Source organism: Carettochelys insculpta, chromosome 29 (assembly GCF_033958435.1).
Source record: "Carettochelys insculpta isolate YL-2023 chromosome 29, ASM3395843v1, whole genome shotgun sequence".
NCBI lineage: Eukaryota > Metazoa > Chordata > Testudines > Carettochelyidae > Carettochelys > Carettochelys insculpta.
Genome location: NC_134165.1, coordinates 13,619,767 through 13,637,218, shown reverse-complemented (window position 1 = coordinate 13,637,218; position 17,452 = coordinate 13,619,767). Strand labels below are relative to the sequence as shown.

General features: G+C 63.9%; 1 protein-coding gene across 2 annotated transcripts; it reads left to right on the top strand.

The window, feature by feature from the left end:
- Positions 1-1,012: 1,012 nt before the first annotated feature.
- OS9 (OS9 endoplasmic reticulum lectin) lies at positions 1,013-14,562 on the top strand. Of its 2 annotated transcripts, XM_074980035.1 has the most exons (15): positions 1,013-1,192; positions 5,514-5,690; positions 6,248-6,311; positions 6,737-6,813; positions 7,140-7,238; positions 7,418-7,619; positions 7,932-8,087; positions 8,405-8,511; positions 8,945-8,987; positions 9,873-9,961; positions 10,291-10,536; positions 11,084-11,276; positions 12,128-12,295; positions 12,603-12,715; positions 13,319-14,562. In XM_074980035.1, the coding sequence occupies exons 1-15, from the start codon at positions 1,019-1,021 to the stop codon at positions 13,454-13,456; spliced, it is 2,046 nt and encodes a 681-aa protein (XP_074836136.1). In that variant the 5' UTR covers positions 1,013-1,018; the 3' UTR covers positions 13,457-14,562. The 2 variants fall into 2 exon arrangements, with proteins under 2 accessions (XP_074836136.1, XP_074836137.1); XM_074980036.1 differs by lacking the exon at positions 7,932-8,087.
- Positions 14,563-17,452: the final 2,890 nt, after the last annotated feature.

Sequence of the window (17,452 nt, the reverse complement as noted above, 5' to 3'; positions counted from 1 at the left end):
TCTCTGTATGATGCCATGCCCTGTCGGCTAATAAACCCGCTGTTCTCCTGCTGAGTGAGAGTCACTCCTGCCTGCAGATGGGGTGCAGAGCCTGGGGGACCCCGAACCCCATCACAATTCTATCTTACAGGGATGCATTCGAGAAGGAAACTGGCGGGAACCACTCACAAGGAAGTGGGATTAGGGAACCTAAGACAGCCTCAGGCCTGTTCCACTCCTAAAAATGAGCTCAGCTCTGCAGCTCAGGTCTGTGAAAAACCGCACGGCCTCAGCGCTGCAGTCAGGCTGACCCGCTCCCCAGGTGTGGCTGTGGCTAGAGCAAGGGAAGAATTCGTCTGTGTCACTGTGGGGCTGTAGCGCCGGGAAACCTTCCGGGTCGATGATGGAAAGGCTGCCGCACCCCACCCTCTGCTGGGGGCTTCCTGCACGCATAGGGGTCTCAGGATCCTGCCCCACCTATCCCACACCCCGACTCCTGCCTCCCTAGCAGGGGCTCCATTCCTGGCCCCCTTGCCCTGCACCCCTCCCCAGGGCTTTCTCCATCTCCTGCCCCCGGCCATCGCCACCCACCCAGCATGGGCCCCGCAAACACCTTCGCGCCCACACCAGTGCCTGCCATATGGGCCAGGCTCTACTGAGGCCCTTTTGATCACGTGACCAATCAGCCTGGCTCCCACTCCACCTTAGTAAGCTACAATGTATCTCCTTCCTAGCTCGCTCCAGGCTGCTCTTGCCCTTTAAGAGCCCAGGAGTACGTCATCGACTGAGGCGGTTCTCCTCTTCTTGATTGGCTTCGAAGAGCGCTGACTCGGACCAATCCGTTCTCGCCAGGCGCCAGCCCCGTCCCAGCCCCTCTCTGACCTCGCTCCGTCTGGGCCAGCCTTGGAACGAGACCAATGACAAGGTAGCACTGTTGATTGGCGCAGGCGCAGCCCAATAGGCGGGCGCGCTGCTTCCGCCCGGCCGGGCCCGAGCGAGGCGGCGGGCGGAAGCGGCGGAGGGCAGGCGGCTGGGGAAGATGGCGGTGGCGCGGCCGGGCTGGGGGCGGCCGGGCCCGGGGCTGCTGTTGCTACTGGCGCTGCTGACGCCGGGGCGGCCGCTGTCCGGGGCCCCGGGGAGCCTCAACCTGCAGGAGCTCAGCGAGCTCAAGTACGGGATCGAGATCGCCGCCGAGCCGGTGCTGGCCGGGCAGGTGCGTGGGGGGGCCGGGGAGGGGGGCAGCTGAGTTGGGGGGCGGGGCCGTGGGGTGGGGGGGCAGGTGCGTGGGGGGGGCAGGTGTCAGATGGGGGGGGCAGCTGAGTTGGGGGGCGGGGCCGTGGGGGGGCGAGGGGGGCAGGTGTGGGGGTGTCAGGTGGGGGGGCAGCTGAGTTGGGGGGCGGGGCCGTGGGGGGGCGAGGGGGGCAGGTGTGGCGGTGTCGGGGGTGGGCACGGGACGGGAGGCAGGTGGGGGGGCAGGAGAGTGGGGGGGCTGCCGCGGGGGGGGGGGGCAGGGAGGTGAGCACGCACGGGAGGGGGCCAGTGCATTGGGGGTGGGACGGGGGGAGGTTGGGCCCGGAGGGGTCTGACAGGCGCTGCCTGGGCAGGTGCGTGGCGATCCGGGCACGTGCATGTGGCGTAGGCCGTGCGGGTGGGTCAGGGAGGTTGGGCAGGTGTGGGGGGGAGCGGGGGACAGCAGCTGGGGGGGGCTCGTTTGGCTCCGTTTGTGCACGTGAGGGTGGGGTGGAGGGGCGGGCCGGTGTGTGTGGGGTGGGGCAGGTGTGTGCGTCAGGGGGGCTGGGAAGGTGGGTGTTGCGGGGGAGTAAGGGACTCAGAGGGGGTGCCACAGTGGGTGGTGGGAGGGCCCTGCTCCACGAGTGGCTGGGCACGAGAAGAGCGGGGTGAGTATTGGGGGGGCTGATGGGGACTGAACAGGCATGGGGGGAGGAGCCAAGGAGGTGGGGGGACCAGAGAGGGGCAGGAGCAGTGTTTAAGTAGAGGTCGGCTCTGAGAGCCGGGGAGGGTTGGGGTGAGGGAGAGTGGATGGGGGCACTAGGAGCTGGTAGTGGGTGGGGTGCTTGGGTAAGGGTAAGGCTGGAGTTTGAGGGGGGCTGGGTGTCACTGGGGGAAAGGCTAATGAGTTAGGCCAGATGAGGGGGATTGAGGCAGGCAGGTGGGAAAGTGGGCTGTAGAGCCAGGGCCACAGGAGGCCAGGCTGCCTCAGGAGAGTAGGCGAGTTGTGGGGCACGTTGGGCAGGGCCTGGTTAGCATGTGATGGGAAGGGGCCAGGGCCAGGTGGAGACTCCCCTTCAGCCCTCTCATCTCCCTCGGCCTGGGGCCTCATCAGCCCTGCCGCTCCTTTATTCTGCTCCCAACATCTGTCTCTGGCTGGGGCGGCCCCTTGTCCTTGCCCTGCGCACTCAGCAGCCTCCTGGCCACTCTGCACGGGCAGGCTGCAGCCCCGGCACCTGTGTTTACTTCTCTGGCCCGGGTCAGATGGCTGCACATGGGAATTCCCCCACCTGGTGCCTCCCTTCTGCGCGTGGCTGGGGCCTGAGCCAAGCGGGCAGGGTTCTGAGATGCAGCCTGAGCTCCCCTGAGCTTCGAAACGCAGCCGTGTGCAACTTGTTCTGCTTTCTGGCTCCCTGCTTGCCGGAATCGACCACGGGGAGACACGCAAAGTGAGCTCGAAATCCTCTTACCCCTTCGCTTACTGGCAGCAGAACACCCCCTGATTCCTCCTTCCCTGCACTGGGCCGGAGGGAGGCCTGGGGTGAAAGCAGCTGTTTGCGTTTGCGTCCTGAGAGCTCCCCGGCAGCTGGTAAAGTGCCAGAAAAAGGCTTTAATGGGTCATGTTGCCGTTCGCTCGGCTGCTTCACGCTTTGTAACTGCTCGTGCCCGTTGAGAGGAGAGTTCTGTGACCCTCAGCACATCACTTGGGCCTCATCTGAACACCCAATTCGTGCAGTGGCTCGAATGATACATAGATTGGGAAACTGTTATGCCTCACACCCTGCCCTACCCTTTCCACTGCGGGCAGTGAAAGGGAGTAAGCCAGGCCAGAGACTCCCACTGGGGTCTGCAAACCCCCGGTATTGCAGTGGGGTCCGTGGGGAGCCAACCCCCTCCCGTCACTTTAAGTGATCCTAGCAAAAAAGATATAAATACATCGCAAAGTTACAATCGATTAGTTTTCAATGAAATCTCTTCCTGTCGTGCTACTTACTTACTTACTGCCCGTCCGAAAATCGACGTTGCAGTTCCCTTTTTCGTTTCACAACATGCACGTAGCGGCTAAAATTGGCCTTGACGGGGGCCTGCGAATGATTCAAGGGGTGAGTGGGGGTCCGCACGAGTAAAATGGCTTGGGACCACTGAGCTAGAGGAGTATCGGCACCTGCTGTTGGGGGGTCAGGTGAGTAAAACTGTCTTGGTAAAGAGGAAATCGTTACCTGTCAGCAAACGAGTTGTTCTGGTACGAAATCAGCTTGTAGGATAGGAACTTAATTCCCTTGGGCTTTGTTCCCCAGTACTGTGGTTCTCTTGCGCACTAGCTCTTGGCTGTTTAGGTTGCAAGCTCCTCCGAGCACCCTAGGGCTGCGATCTGGGATCTCACCCAGGGTCTGCAGCGCTACTGGACTAGAAACCGAAAGCCCCTGCAGTTTGGTGGATGGGGATTTATTTGGCTTGGGAGAGGGGAAGGCGCTGGGAGGTGGCCTGGCTCCTGCCCAACAAAGAGGGCTCAGAAATGAGGCAGAGGCTGGGGCAGGGGGGCGTATGGCTGGTGCAGGAGGGCAGGGTGGAGGTCTGCTGAGGGCTGTATCCATAGACACTGCCTGTCGTGTTGCAGGGCTTTCTCCATCCCCTTGTGCCTTTCCTGTCCCTAGATTCAGGTCTGTCTTTTGCCGGTGGTTTTCTTGTCTCCCACGCTTCTGCAGTTGCATGGAAACCACTGCTCTTCACTGGAAATCAAAGCGGGGCTTTGGGCGGCCCCAGCATCTAGAGTCCTAGGGCGCCACCATGCAGACCCGTTCGTTCCCTGGGGTCCTCTGCTGAGTTTTCCCCACCCTTGTGCTGGGTACTGTGCCCTGCCTCTGTGTGTGTGGGTGGGTGAATGGAGGGAGCTGTGAAGCTCATTGGAAGCCTAATGGAGGTGCACATCTGCACAGGCCTGCATAGAATAAAATTTATTCCACACATGGATAGAAAAAATTAGAGGGAAGTACCCGAGAGGAGTCAGTTTCTTCCAAGCGCTCGGCAGCCTGTCAGGGTCCATTCGCTTGTACCTCGCAATGGTCACCTGCTCTCTGGGCACTGGGCCTGTGCCAAGCTGGGACCCTGGAGTTTGTCTTGGTGCCCAATGATCAAGAAACCCCACGTCATTTTGAAGATCTCATTTCCCTGAGTGGGAAGCTGCTGCCAGGGGCCCCTCAGAGCCACGGCTGCAGGGCGGGTTCACACAGGCTGGCGGCGCAGGGCGAAGGAACCAGAAAAGCTGCCCGCACTTAAACTGCCTCAAAGTCTCCAGAGAACCCCAGTCCTGAGATGGCCATGCCTGAGTTTGTGTCTAAGGGTCTCCCTGGCTGGGACCGGTCTTCCTGTCTCCTGTGCGTTTATAGGGCAAAGCTGCCAAGGGAACGTAAAATAGACGAATCTCCGCTTTATTTGGTGTACCACCGGTGCTGCTGAGCAGGGCCTGGTTGAACTGGAGCAGGGCCAAGTGCGGGAGTAATCAGCGCCCCATTGTTATAGGACAGGTGTGTCCCTGCCCCGCCTGGCACTGTGCAGCTGTTAACCTCAAAACGGTTCACAAAGGTCTGTGTTGCTGCCGCAGTTTTACGGATGGGGAAACTGAGGCACAGGGCAGCGGCGTCACATGGCTGTGGTGACCCAGCAGGTCGCTGGCAGAGAACTGGGTCGTTTGAATCCCAGGCTGGCGCTCTGCCCCCCCCAGGCAACGCTGTCTCTCAGCACTGGCGCGCTCAAGCCTCGAGGGAAGGGGTCTTGCCAAGCCAGGGCAGCGAAAACTGGTGTCAGTACCCTCGCGTGGGGTGGCGGAGCAGCTCGTTCTGGTTTGTCTTGGGACCGTCAGCGGCTTGGAAGCGGAGGTGACAGCTTCCCCGCAGGGATTTCTCTGGTGTATGGGGGCTGCTGGAGCCTGGGGAAAGGGCCAGCTTTTTGCCTGGGGATTGGGGGGCGGCATTTCTCTTGGCCCAGGGATGAGCAGCCAACTTGGGATCCCATCCCAGTCCTGCCACTGACTCGGAGGCCTTTGTCATGTGACTTCTCTGGGCTTTAATTCCCCCTCTGCACTCCGGGAGGGTTAATGACCTCCTGGCACAGCAGGAACAGGAAGGGCGCAGGGCCTCCGCCGTGGCACCTTTTTGCTCTGTCGGAGCTCTGCCAAGACTCTCAGCCCCGGCCTGCCCGCCACGAGCCTCCTTCCCTCTGCAGCTGTCCTGGGCCAGGCGCAGCTCAGCCTCCCAGCTGCCATTTGTGCCGGCTCTTCACTGATTTCACCCCCTGGGCTTCCCTAGAGCCAGCCGGAGGACGTGGTGATCGTCTCGTCCAAGTACAAGCAGAAATACGAGTGCCGCCTGCCGAGGGCCGCCATGAGGATCCACCAGGACATGCAGGAGCCGCCCCAGAGCTACCACGGGCTGGGAATCTCAGAGCTGCTGCGGCCGATGGAGGCCGCTCCCTGCCTTGTCAAGGTGACCCTGCTGCCCCGCGCTGGGGGGGATGGTGGTGAGAGCAGAGCTGGAGGGTGCCGGGTGCTGAGCAGCGTTCCCTGTCCGCTGAGCTCTTGGAGAGATTCAGTGACCGCCCTGCTCCTGTCTTCTGGGGGCCAGAGGGGGCAGACAGGGTTCCCCTGGGGGAGGGGGCACACCTCCTGCCCCACAGCCCCAGCCAGCTGTCAGGCCGGGGTGCCTGATCCCAGCAAGCTGGAAACCCAGAGTGTTGTGCTGTGAGTGGCCTGGCAGCAGCCAGCCCCAGCTGTCCCCGGGGGCCTGGCCGTCGGCGTGAAAGCTCCTGTCAAATTGCAAAGAGCGAGCGAGCGCCTCCCGGGGCGAATGCACAGCCGGCCCTCGAGGAGCCCTGGACTGGAGGGCGGGTTAGCCCCGTCAGAGTGGATCTAACCCCTGCTAGTGCTGGAGTGGGATCCAGGCTCCAGGGGGTCTTGGCTGGGGCCGCGGCCAGCGAGGTTGGGGGGCAGGGCTGCTCTGGAGCTTTGCTGACTTGGAACCCGTTGCTCTGGCCTTGTTCTCAGACCAAGGACTGGTGGACGTACGAGTTCTGCTACGGGAAACACATCCAGCAGTACCACGTGGAAGGTACCTGCCTGGCCGCGGCCTGTCTGCGCGGTGCAGCGCCGGCACCCACCCTCCTTCGGGCACGCTGGGAACGTGCCCAGCCTCTACGGGCGGCAGCTGGGCCAGATGCCCGGTTTAAACGCCGGGGGTAGGAAAGAAGTCACTGGGGACCCAATGGGAGGGTGTAAAAGACATGGGGGACCAGGGAGTCCCTGCTGTGGTTGCTGGCCCTTGGTCCTGTCCTGCATCGAATCCCCCCCCGGGGGTCCCTATCACGGTGGTGAGGTCACTGCAAGTCTGGTCCCCCTCCGCCATCTTCCAGACTTCCCGCAGGACTGGGGAGACGTGGGGGGCGGGGGGTAACAGCCTGAGAGGGGCACGGTGCACCCACTGGCCCCCTCGCCCCGGGGTTTAGCGCACTGACAGGGTCGCTGTTTGCTTCCCAGACTCGGAGATCAAAGGAGAAGTCCTGTACCTGGGCTATTATCAGTCAACATTCGACTGGGACAACGAGACGGCAAAGGTTGGTATCAACAGGAAGCCTGGGGTGCTTCCCGGGGTGCTTCCCAGGGAGCTGGGCTGGCCGGGGGCCTGTCTGGGCAGCAGGCCCCACTGGAATCTAGGGGGCTCTGTTGTGCAGAGCAGGGGACTGACGTGCTGCGTGACCGGGAAGGAAGATTTGCTGTCTCAGTTTCCCCACCTGTAAAACGGGACTGCTGTCTCCAGGGCTGCCAAACAGCTTGGTGTGGCGGGGGGGAGGTGCTTGGAGGTCCCTGGAAACGGGCCCAGCACGGGGCAGCCTGGGAAGCTGGGCTGTGAATCTTCTCTCACCCAATGCTTCCTTCCCAGGCTTCAAAGCAGCACCGGCTCAAACGCTACCACAGCCAGACCTATGGCAACGGCTCCAGGTGCGATCTGAGCGGGCGGCCCCGGGAGGCTGAAGTCCGGGTGAGCGGTTGCTGCGGGGGGGGTGACTGGCGTTGGGGCGAGCTGCGGAGGCTGCCTGAAGGCAGAGGGGGGCAGGGCCTGGCCGGTGGCCGGTTCAAAATGCATCCGTGGCTACGGGAGGCAGTTGGGCCCAGGGGTGTGGTGAGGCCGGGCACCCTAACCCTGGTCCCTGGTGGCAGTTCCTGTGCGAAGAGGGCTCCGGGGATTACATCGCCCGCGTGGACGAGCCGCAGTCCTGCTCCTACGTCCTGACCGTGCACACCACCCGCATCTGCCACCACCCCTTCCTGCGGCCGCCCTCCACGGCCACGCCGCAGGCCATCCGCTGCCACCCGGCCCTGAGCCCCGCCCAGTTCGTGGACTACGTCCAAGCCCAAGTGTGTGAGTATCTGGGACGGTGCTGCAAGGACTCAGGCGTAAACCTGGGACTCTCTTGGGGCCTGCAGCAGCAGCTTATGGCAGGTCTTGGCCCGGCCCAGCAGATCCCAGCCAGCTGTAGGGTGGGGTCTTGGGCTGCTTTGCACCAGCTCATGGGCTGGGCGGGGTGTCAGGATGCCCCGCCTCCTGGGGGGTGTGGTCTCAGGTTGCCCCGCCTCCTGGGGGAATGGGGGTGGGGTCTCGGGTTGTCGTGCCCTTCCGCTGCTGCGGGGAGGACCTCTGGGGACTCAGATACCTCCACTCTGGCCCCTGCAGTCGACACCAAGCGCAAGGTGGATGAGATCTCCGAGGAACTGAAGACCCTGGACGCCAGGCTGTGGAACAGGCGGGACCCCAGTCCTACCGCCCAGCGCCCAGCGGATGTGCAGCCAGACCCCCCCCACCACGGGCAGCGGGAGGCGGATGGGACTGGTAGGGCAGCTCTATCACCCTGAACGCTTGGTGTGACGCTCCCTGCTGGGCAGCCCTCTCCGCTGCCCGGGCCGGGGCTCTCCACGGGGCTGCCGTGCTGAGTACTGCCAAGGGCGCTGCCGGTGGGGACGAGACCCGGCTCCCGCCAAACCTGGCTGGAGGGCACCCACCGCCCAGGCTGGCGGCTCGGCCTGGGGCTCGGGCACCGGTGATGCTAACTCCAGGGTCTGCAGCCAGGCCTGAGCTCTTCTGCCCCCCCAGGACTTCAGCGGCGTGGGTGGGCTCCACGGTGATGTTTTCTGCTTGCCTTGTGCCAGCCGCCCCCCAGGAGCCGCCCAGGCCTGGCCCGGAGGAGGATGCTGGCTTGGGGGAGAGAGCCCTCGGAGCAGAGCAGCCAGCGGAGGACCTGCCGGATCCCACCAAGGTAACGGCTCGGCCCTGTGCAGGTGGCCTCTCTTCTGCCGTTGCTGACTGGCCGAGGTCTGAGCCAGGCAGCTGGCGTGGCCGTGCCAGGCCCCAGTCAATGAGGGTGTCGGTGAGCCGGGTCCCCGCCTACTCCTCTGTTGAGCTGTGCCTCACCCGTGGGTGGCGTTGCTGCCTTCTGTCCCCATCCCAGCCAGTGGAGCTCTGGGGCTTCAGAAGGCTCTGCTGGGCTGCTCCCCCCACCAGTCTGCCAGCTGGGAAGCACTTGGCCCTGCCGCGTGGTCTGTATCGGGGTCTGGTCTCCCCCTCCCCAGCCCTGCAGCTGGTGTGGTTCATGGCTGAGGAATTCTCCCCCCACCCCAGCCCAGCCTGTTCCTGGGGGAGCAGCGGATTCCCCAGGTTGTGCTAAACTCCTGGTGTCGTCCCTCCTGCAGGAGGCCGAGGCTGCTGGGAGGACGGCTGACGACCAGCTGGCTGGTGAGTGGCCCACAGAATCCGAGGGCGAACCTCTCTGGGCCTCCCCGGGGGAGGCTGTGGGTCGGGAGAGGGGAACAAGCGAGTCCAGTGGGGGATATTCTGTCCCACCCCAGCTATGGTGGGAAAGGGGGTGACCCATGCTGTAGCCGCGGAGCCATACCTGAGGTAGATATAACCTCGCCGATTCGGGGCCCCGGAGCTGCGGACGTCAGCTGGGGTCACACCCCACGGTCGCCATGCAGATGTGCCCTGGTGTTTTGGTCTCCAGAAGGGCGGAGGAGGGGTGAAACCAGAGTAGGAACCCCCAGGAGCCTGCTTGGCCCAGCCCCTGGTGTCAGGTACAGGCCGAACGTCTCTAACCCAGCACCCTTGGGACCTGACTGGTGCTGGACGAGAGAATTTGCCGGACCACAGGAGGCAAATACTTTCTAGCAGCATCACCAGCACTTCCACGGCTCCCTGGGCTCTTAGAAGACCTCTAGGGGTAAATCAGAGCTAAATAACAGCACAGGACACAGAGTCAGGCCTGGCAGCTGGAAACAAACTTTTTAGGACCGCAGGAAACTTGGCCCGAGCCACGGTCTGTGGTCGTCTGGCTCACTGGAATCCTGCCAGACGGTGGACATTGCCGGCTGGGAGAGGTTCAAGCGCATCTCAGAAGCGTTTGCATGACGTGAAAGCCTCCTCTCAGCCGCGGGGCGTGGGCAGCTCTTTCTGCTCTGCCGGGAGCCGGCAGGTGGGCCCCAAGTGATCAGCGGTTACCCAGCAGCGGGAGCTGATTTCCTGCGCCCATCAGGGAGGGGCGTGTTATGTGGCCGTTGGTCTGCGCTTAACCTGGGGCAGAGCTCCTCCAGCCTCAGCCGTTCTCTCCCCCACGTCTTGCAGATTTCCAGCCAAAAATCCACTTCAAAGTGATCCGGAGCCCCGGGGACCTCGTGCAGTTCATCGAGGCTCTGAAGGAAGGTGCCAGGAAGGTATGTGGGGGCCTGGCACTGCACTCCCCCCCCAGTGCCCTGAGCGCATGGCGCTCGCCCGCCGGAGGAGCTGATGTCCGTGTAGGGAAACCCTTGGATCCCTGCCTCAGGGGCAGGCTGGGCCTGGTTCTGTGCCTCAGTTTCCCCATCTGAAGCTACCCCTCTCTGACTGCTTGATCCAGCTCTGGGAGATATTCTTGACCCTGGCTGCTGTTGGAAGACAGGGCACCAAGCTAGATGGACCTTGGCTCTGACCCATCTGGCCGTCCTCACACATTGTGGCCGGGGAGCATCTAAAAATCACCCCCCATCTGCCCGTTTGCCCCCAGGGGAAGGAGAAGGCGAGCGAGGTAGGGAAGAGTCAGGCGACCCCAGGGACCGAGGCAGCGCCAGCAGCCAGGAGCGAGCGCCCGGAGGAGGAGGAGGAGGAGGAGGAGGAGGAGGATGAAGAGGAGCTGCTGGGGAGGTTTGAGGAGGAGCTGGAAGACATCCTGCTGCCCAGCTCGGAGGGGGCCACGCTGAAGGAGGAGGTGAAGACGGAGATGGAGAAGGAGTTTGACAACATCATGGATGAGGTGAGACCGAAGGAACAGCCCCCTCCCCACTGCCTGCTGTATCCAGCGCCAGGGTGCAGCCCCCACCAGCCCACATCACCTCTCTGCCCTCCTGGGGGCACCGCTGGGCACAGCCCCTCGCCCCCAGGGCAGGGCTGTGTGGGGGAGCCATGGGGCAGCTGCCCACCCTCAGGGCCGTGCTCCGGGGGCACAGGAATATTCCTGCCAGTGCCGTCCCGCCCGTGGCCCCTCCCCGCTCCTTCCACTGGCACTGCTACTGGTACCTGTGCCCGAGCCCCAGACCAGGCCTGGGCTATGGCCTTGGGCTCCAGCCTGTTCTCAGCAGTAGCCACGGAGGTGGACGCCCCAGGGCGAAGAGGCTGCCGAGGGGGCAACGGACATCCTGCGGCTATTGTGGCACTCCAAGGCCTCTGTGCCCTTCGCTGCGGGGGGAGTAGGGGGGACTGTGAGGCCTTGGCTGGCACCCAGGGTTCAACCTGCCTCTCTGCGGCCTAACCCACCTTCGGGGGTCCCATGTGCACCACGCTCGACCCGCTGCCGCTCCCAGGTGGAGGAGGAGCTGGAGACAGAGGGCCTGAAGGGAGAGTTTGATCGGAGTCACGCCTCCAAGTCACTGGCCTCCACCCTCAACAAGCTGATCGACAGGCTAGATGGGGGCAAAGCAGCGGCGAGAAGGAAGGAGGAGGAGGAGGGAGACTCAGCCAGGGCCAGTGCGAGCCACATGGCGAAGCAAGCGGCCGGTACGTTCCAGGATGGTTCTTTGATTCCCCCCAGCAGCTTAGATCCACCCCTGGGCTGCTCTAACCAGGCCAGCCTGCAGGGGGCACAATGGCACTGACCCAGAGTGAGGGGGTCCCCAGGCCCCGCACCCTATCTGCGGGCAGACATGATTCTCGTTCTGCAGGGAGGACAGAAGGTTTATCAGGCGACAGGGACACAGTGTAGAACAGACCCATCAGCACAGGGACCAGAAGCCGTCGGTACCATCCGTCTTGGGGAGAGGGGCCCAGAGCAGTCCCTGGTACCCCTTCCTCCCTCTCCAGCCAGCCCAGACTGCCCCACCCCACAGCCCAGTTCCCATTCAAACCAGCGAGGCCCCTCCTCTGCCTTCGTCCTGTTTCCCGGGGGAGAAAGGGGTCCCCTGGCTGCCTAGGTTGCAAAGAGCAGGGAGGGCCTGAGAAGACGTCCCATCGAAAGTCCCCTCACCCCATGCGTTGATGCTGAGACTAGGGAAACTGAGGCACATGCCTCGGGTTGCGACAGGCCAGTAGGAAACAGGGGAATCAAACCCTCAGCCCCCCCCCCACCCCCCGTGCGTCTCGGGGAAGCACGACAAGGTGTCGCGCAGGAAATCCGACCTGGTCCCATCCGGGGAGCTCATCGCATGAGGGCAGCTCAGCGAGTCCTCCTCCCCCAGAGCAGCAGGGTGTTGCCCCTCCGGCTGGAGCGTTGCGGATCGTGGCAGCAGTGGGGCTGAGCAGAAGGGCTGGAGTGGCAGCTTTGTCTGACCCTGTCCTGCGGGGCCTGGTCGCTGGGCTCGGACATTCGGGCCGGGCACCCTGATGCCCCTCTGTGCTCTGTTCCCTCTCAGACGCCGACTCGGACGGGCGCGTGAAGGTTAGGGTCACCAAGATAAAGCCAGGCAGCCCCCTGCAGAAGGAGCTGAGAGTCCGAGAGATGGGCACCGAGAACCCACAGCTGCGGCACATCGAGAACGTGGTGAAGGACCTGCTGGAGCGCGAGGGCCTGAAAGCGGAAGGTGAGGGCAGCTGGAGGGTGAGGGCGTCGCTGTGCCAGGAGGCTGGGGGTTGGCGCTCCCCAGGGCTGGCAGCGGGGCCCTGCCTTGGAAGGGGAGGGCCTGCTGTGAGCCGTGATCACTTCCCACCCTCTCGTGAGCCATGTTGGTGGGGTGGGGCGGGCAGGGCTGCGTGTGCCTGTGCACTGGGGGGTGCTGCCTGTCGCAGTAGAAACTCCACCTCCTTGCACGGCAGCAGCCTGGCTCAGGACCCAGGCCGGGGCTGAGCAAACACTGGCTCTGTCGATCGAAATGGTGCTGTGCCCGGCAGGTAAAATCGAGATCAAAATCGTGACCACGGGGGGCTTTGGGGATGAGGACGATACCCACTGGCTGTCGGACGAGGACACCAAGAACCTCAAGGACATCTTCTTCGATATCCTGGTGAAAGCCTGGCTTGTGCAGCTGGGGGCGGGGCCTTAGTGGCTGGGGGCGGGGCCTTCCCTCCAAACATACTGCAGTCACTAATGTATTAATTCCCCTGCAAGGCGGGTCAGGTGGGGAAAACTCAGCTCACAGCAGGGAAGGGACTTTCCCCCGGCCATCCTGTTGAGTCAGTGGCAGAGCCGGGAGGGGTGGAACCCAGGAGTCCTGCTGGTGCTGTTTTTTCAACCCCGTGGCCTTCCTGCTGCACGACAGCTGGCTGTCCCTGGGAATGCAGCCGCCCCTGGGGAGGCGCACGTGAGCCGGTTTGCACACATGTTGCGGGCAGCCAGGAGGAACTCGGGCCCCAGCACAGGGTAGACAGGTCCTCTCTGCCCCCAGAGCCTCAACCCCGAGGTGCTCTAGCCAGGTGAAGGGCTGTGTCTCCCTGCTCCAGAGTCTGGCCCCCAGCCTTAGGGGCGGGCACCCATGTCCCCTGGACTCGAGGAGTAGGCTCCTGGGGCTGCCTTCAGCCTGCAGCTGCTGCTGTGTATGCTGGGGGGTGGGCCCTGCTGTGGGATCTTGGCCCCCTCCCTCCATGGGCCCTGTTCTCTGCCCCTCCAGATCCAGGGCACGGAGGAAGTCCACAAGGAGCAACGGCGGCAGCAGGAGCTGGAGGACAACTATCGCTTCGTGTGGGGCCGGCGCCAGGAGGAGACGCCGGCGGGCGGTGGCACCGACTCCGAGGAGCTGGATTTCTGAGCAGACGCCAGCCAGGCCCCTCCCCTGCCCCCCAGCGTCCCATTGACTCGACTGCGCCGGTGGGCAGATGGAGGCACGGGGGTCAGAGGCACCTGGGCCAGCCCCAGCCCCATGTGTCAGCACTCTGCTAGAAAACGGGGACATCAGCTCACCCCAGGGTCAGGGCTCCGATCCACCGGCTGCTGGAGGCCCTGACTGCTCCCAGTGCTCGGGGCCATGGCCCAGCCCAGCCCAGCCTTGGGCTTTCTCTGTCTGGGATGGCGCCGGCTCGGTGGCACTGGCTGGTTTCTATGTAACTGGTGGGCAGGGGCTGCACCAGCACCAGGGAGTCGCTCTGGCGCGTGGGGGCAGAGGGGAGGGGTTCCAAGCCCCACGCTCTCCTCCAAGGAATTAGGGTGTCTCCTGCTCCCGCCCAAGGGGGCAAAGCAGTGCTGGGCCTGCAGAACTCGGGGGGTGCGGCAGGCTGCCTGGGGGGTGTGAGTCTCACAGAGCGACCCCCTTCCCCCTGCAGGGCCTGGGCCGGGGCTGCCGGAGCCACAGGCAGGGATGCTGGGGTGCTGCGGCTGCTGGCAGGTTTAGGTTGGAGCTGGTGGGAGGGGCCAGGATCCGAATTCACTTCTCCCCTCCCACCTGCCACTGAACCTCTCTGGGGCGTCTGGGCCTGTCTCAGGCTCCAAGCTGTGCCCCACAGCGGCGGGGAGGGCGCAGCAAGGCAGGGGCCGTCCGCCACCCCCCTGCCCCGGTTTCCCCCCTCCGGTGGGGTGAGACTCGGTGGTGCCCATTTCTGTGCCCTGGGGCTGCCCTGCTCAGCCCTGGCTCTTCACTGCCACCCATCCTGGCAGGGGGAGCGCCAGCTGCGACCGCTTCTGGGGGGGAGCAGAGCCTTCATAAGACTTCTTCCAGGTCCTCTGTGGCAGCCTCAGCCCATGGCCCCTGGGTGCATCAGTGTCGGGATGGGCTGGGCACGCGGGCAGGGGACTGGCTGTGGGCTGGCAGAGGAGCTCAGGGATGATTTGTTTCACGGCCGGGCCAAGTGCCGAGTCTGCCCCCCCGCTGTGAGAATCCATCCACAATCCAATGGTGTCAATAAATCAGGCTGGACTTAACTCCCTGTCCGGGTGTGACTGGCTACAGGGCTGCCCCGCCTTGCACCCACGGAAAGGCCCGTCTCTTCCGCGTGGCACTGGCCCCTGGCGAGCATACGGGCTTTGGGTCCCTCCCCGGGCGGGGCCAGGCGCCTGCTCCCAGCTCGAGCATCCCAAGCTGATTGGCAAGTGCCCCTGAGTCAGCTGTTGCCTCGGCCGGCGGGCTGGAGTTGACTGGTCAAACTCTGGGCCCCCCACGTGTGGCGCAGAGCCCTCCGAGGCAAGCCCAGGGGCAGGTGAGAGTTGCCTTCCCCCCTACTGCTGGGCTGACCTGCTCCCTGCCTGGCCTGTTCTCCAGCATCTCCTGAAGGCCTCTGGGCAGCTGAACCCTAAGCAGCAGCAGGTCCCAGGGGTGCCGGTTCTCGAGGGTCTGGCCTGGCTTTTCCTGCTGGCAATATTCACCGCCTGGAGCAGAGCCACTCGCAGGTCCTGCCCACTTGTGGGTATGGCCCCCGTGGGGAACCCCTGCACTGTGATAGCCCCTCCTGGGGGCTCACTCGCCCCAGGCTTAGGTCCTTCACCCCTGTGGGCCTGCACCTGGCACAGCTGTCAGCCTGTCCCTTCGTGGGCCCTCTGCTCCTGAAGGCAAGAGTCCAGCCCTGCTCTCTGGGCCTCAGTGGCTCCCCACCGGAGCCAGTGGGTTTGTTGAGCCTGGGGGACTCTTGGGATCCTTGGGCCTGGCCTCCCTTGGCACGGCACAGCTGAGTTCCCCCTTGCCCACCCCCCTGCTTCCTGCTGAGCCTCTGATATCCTGTCCAGTCACTCCCCTGTCCTGGGGTGCCTGGGCCCTTCTCTGCACCTCCCCTCTCGGCCCTTTGGTTCCCACCAGCTGGTCAGGTCCCTGGGGCACTTTCTCCGCAGTCCTGGCACAGAGTGAGGGGGTCACAGGGCCCTGCCCCCCACCCCCAGGCAGACGTGAATCTTACTCAGCAGGGAGAATGGGTTTATCGGGCGACAGGGACCCAGTGCAGAACAGACTTGTCAGCACAGGGGCCAGAAGCCATCGGTACCATCCGACTTGGGGAGAGGGGCCCAGAGGGGTCCCCGAGCCGGGCCCTGGCCCTGCTTCCTCCCTCTCCAGCCAGCCTAGGCTGCCCCAGCCCAGTTCCCATTCAAACCAGCCAGGCTCCTCCCCCTGTGTCCTGGTTCCCAGTGAAGACAGGGGTCACCCTGTGGCCTAGGTTAGAAAGAGTAGGAGCTGCTATGGTCTGTCCCTGAGATGTTATCACGCTGAAACCCCTCGCCGCAATGCACTGATGCTGTGCCTAGGGAAACTGAGGCACACCACTGATGTTCCTCCAGGATAGCAGGAAATGGATACGAGCTACCCAGGGGAATAAAATGCTCACCCCTGCCCCCCATCAAAGCCCCTTGTCTTCCGGCTGTGCCATCCTAGCTGGGTCGGCCGGGCACCACTCGCTGGTCCCTGCAACCACCCCCTCTCTCCCTCTAACCCCCACACTTTGTCCCAGTCGCCAGCCCGAAGTGTGAGCCACGCTACAGCCTGGCAAAAGCTGGCAGCGCCTCTGCTGGAGTCAGGGCAGTGGCCCTCACTCACAGTGATGCCAAGGTGAAAGCCAGGCCTCTTTCCCGGGAAGGCAGGTCTGCCATTGCAACTGGCAGGGAGCTGGGCCAGTGCAGCGCTGCCCCCCCACCCCCGAGGGGTATGGGGAACAGTCCAGCCTTCACCTCCCTTTGCAAGCAGAGCTGGTGCTGGGCTGGCGTCTCCTGCCCCAGCCCCGGGCAGCCATGCAGGGCAGGACCCAGGCCCTCCCCCCACGTCCCAGCTTGGGAGCTCTGCCCATTCCACTTGGACAAGTCGGGGAGTGGGGAGCCAGGGGACCCCTCTGTTTCTGTGCCCTTGAGTCAGGAGCTGCTCCCAGCTCCTCCAGGCCTGCGCTGGATCCAGCTCCACTTTGGCCCTTCCCAGCCGGTGGGTTCCCCCTGGCCCCCTACAGAGCAGCTCTCCAGCCCCTCGACCTGGGACAGGCTCTCTGCTTCCCTCAGCACCTCCCCCTCCACATTACCTGGGTCAGGGCTACCTGCCGCCCCAGGCAGGTGTCCGAGGGGAGCAGAGAAAACTACGGCCCAGCTGGAGGGGCAGTTCCAGGCTTAGGCAGGGCTGATCTCCCCCTCCCACCCTCGCAAGCCCCTGTAATGTTGGCTCTGCACTTTCGGCTGGGGAGCCAGCAGGTCTGGTCCCTCCAAGGCGCTGGCTGGATGAATGATTAACCCACCCGGAGTGGGAGCGGATGCAGAGATGGAGATGGCTCCTCCAGGCACAGCTGAGAGCCAAACCCGCACAAACTGCTCAAAAAAGGGCTAGTCGCAGCCCACGGCACCAAAGCCCACCCACCGAGCACCTCTGCAGCCTCCTGGCCGGCCAGGTGTCCCACCAGCAATTCCCTCTGATGCACCAGCTTCCTTTGGGCCCCAACTGGCCCCCTCCTGACCTTGATGGGAGGTCATGTAAGTCAAGTGCACCAAACCCACAGGGTCTTGCAGTCCTAAAGGACCAGCCCCATCCCCAGGTCTCAGATCTGACCCAGCGGGCACCGTGGGCCCGTCCTTTAGAGTCTGACATCGAAGGGTTTGTCAATAAAAAGAAAGAACTAGAGAACAGGGTGAGAGTGAGACTGTTAAAGCGATGCCCATTACACACACCGATCACGCAGGGCGTGGTGCCAGCTGCAGCAGATGGAACAGCTGTGAGCTTGAAAGTCTCTGGAGCTGGTCCTGTGCTAGGCCGGGTCAGCGACCTCCCACGGGCTCGTTTGTAGCAGAGATGCTCCTGAAGCAATGAGCTGGAGTGAAGACAAGTGGAGGAGCCTCAAGGTCCCCTTTATAGCCT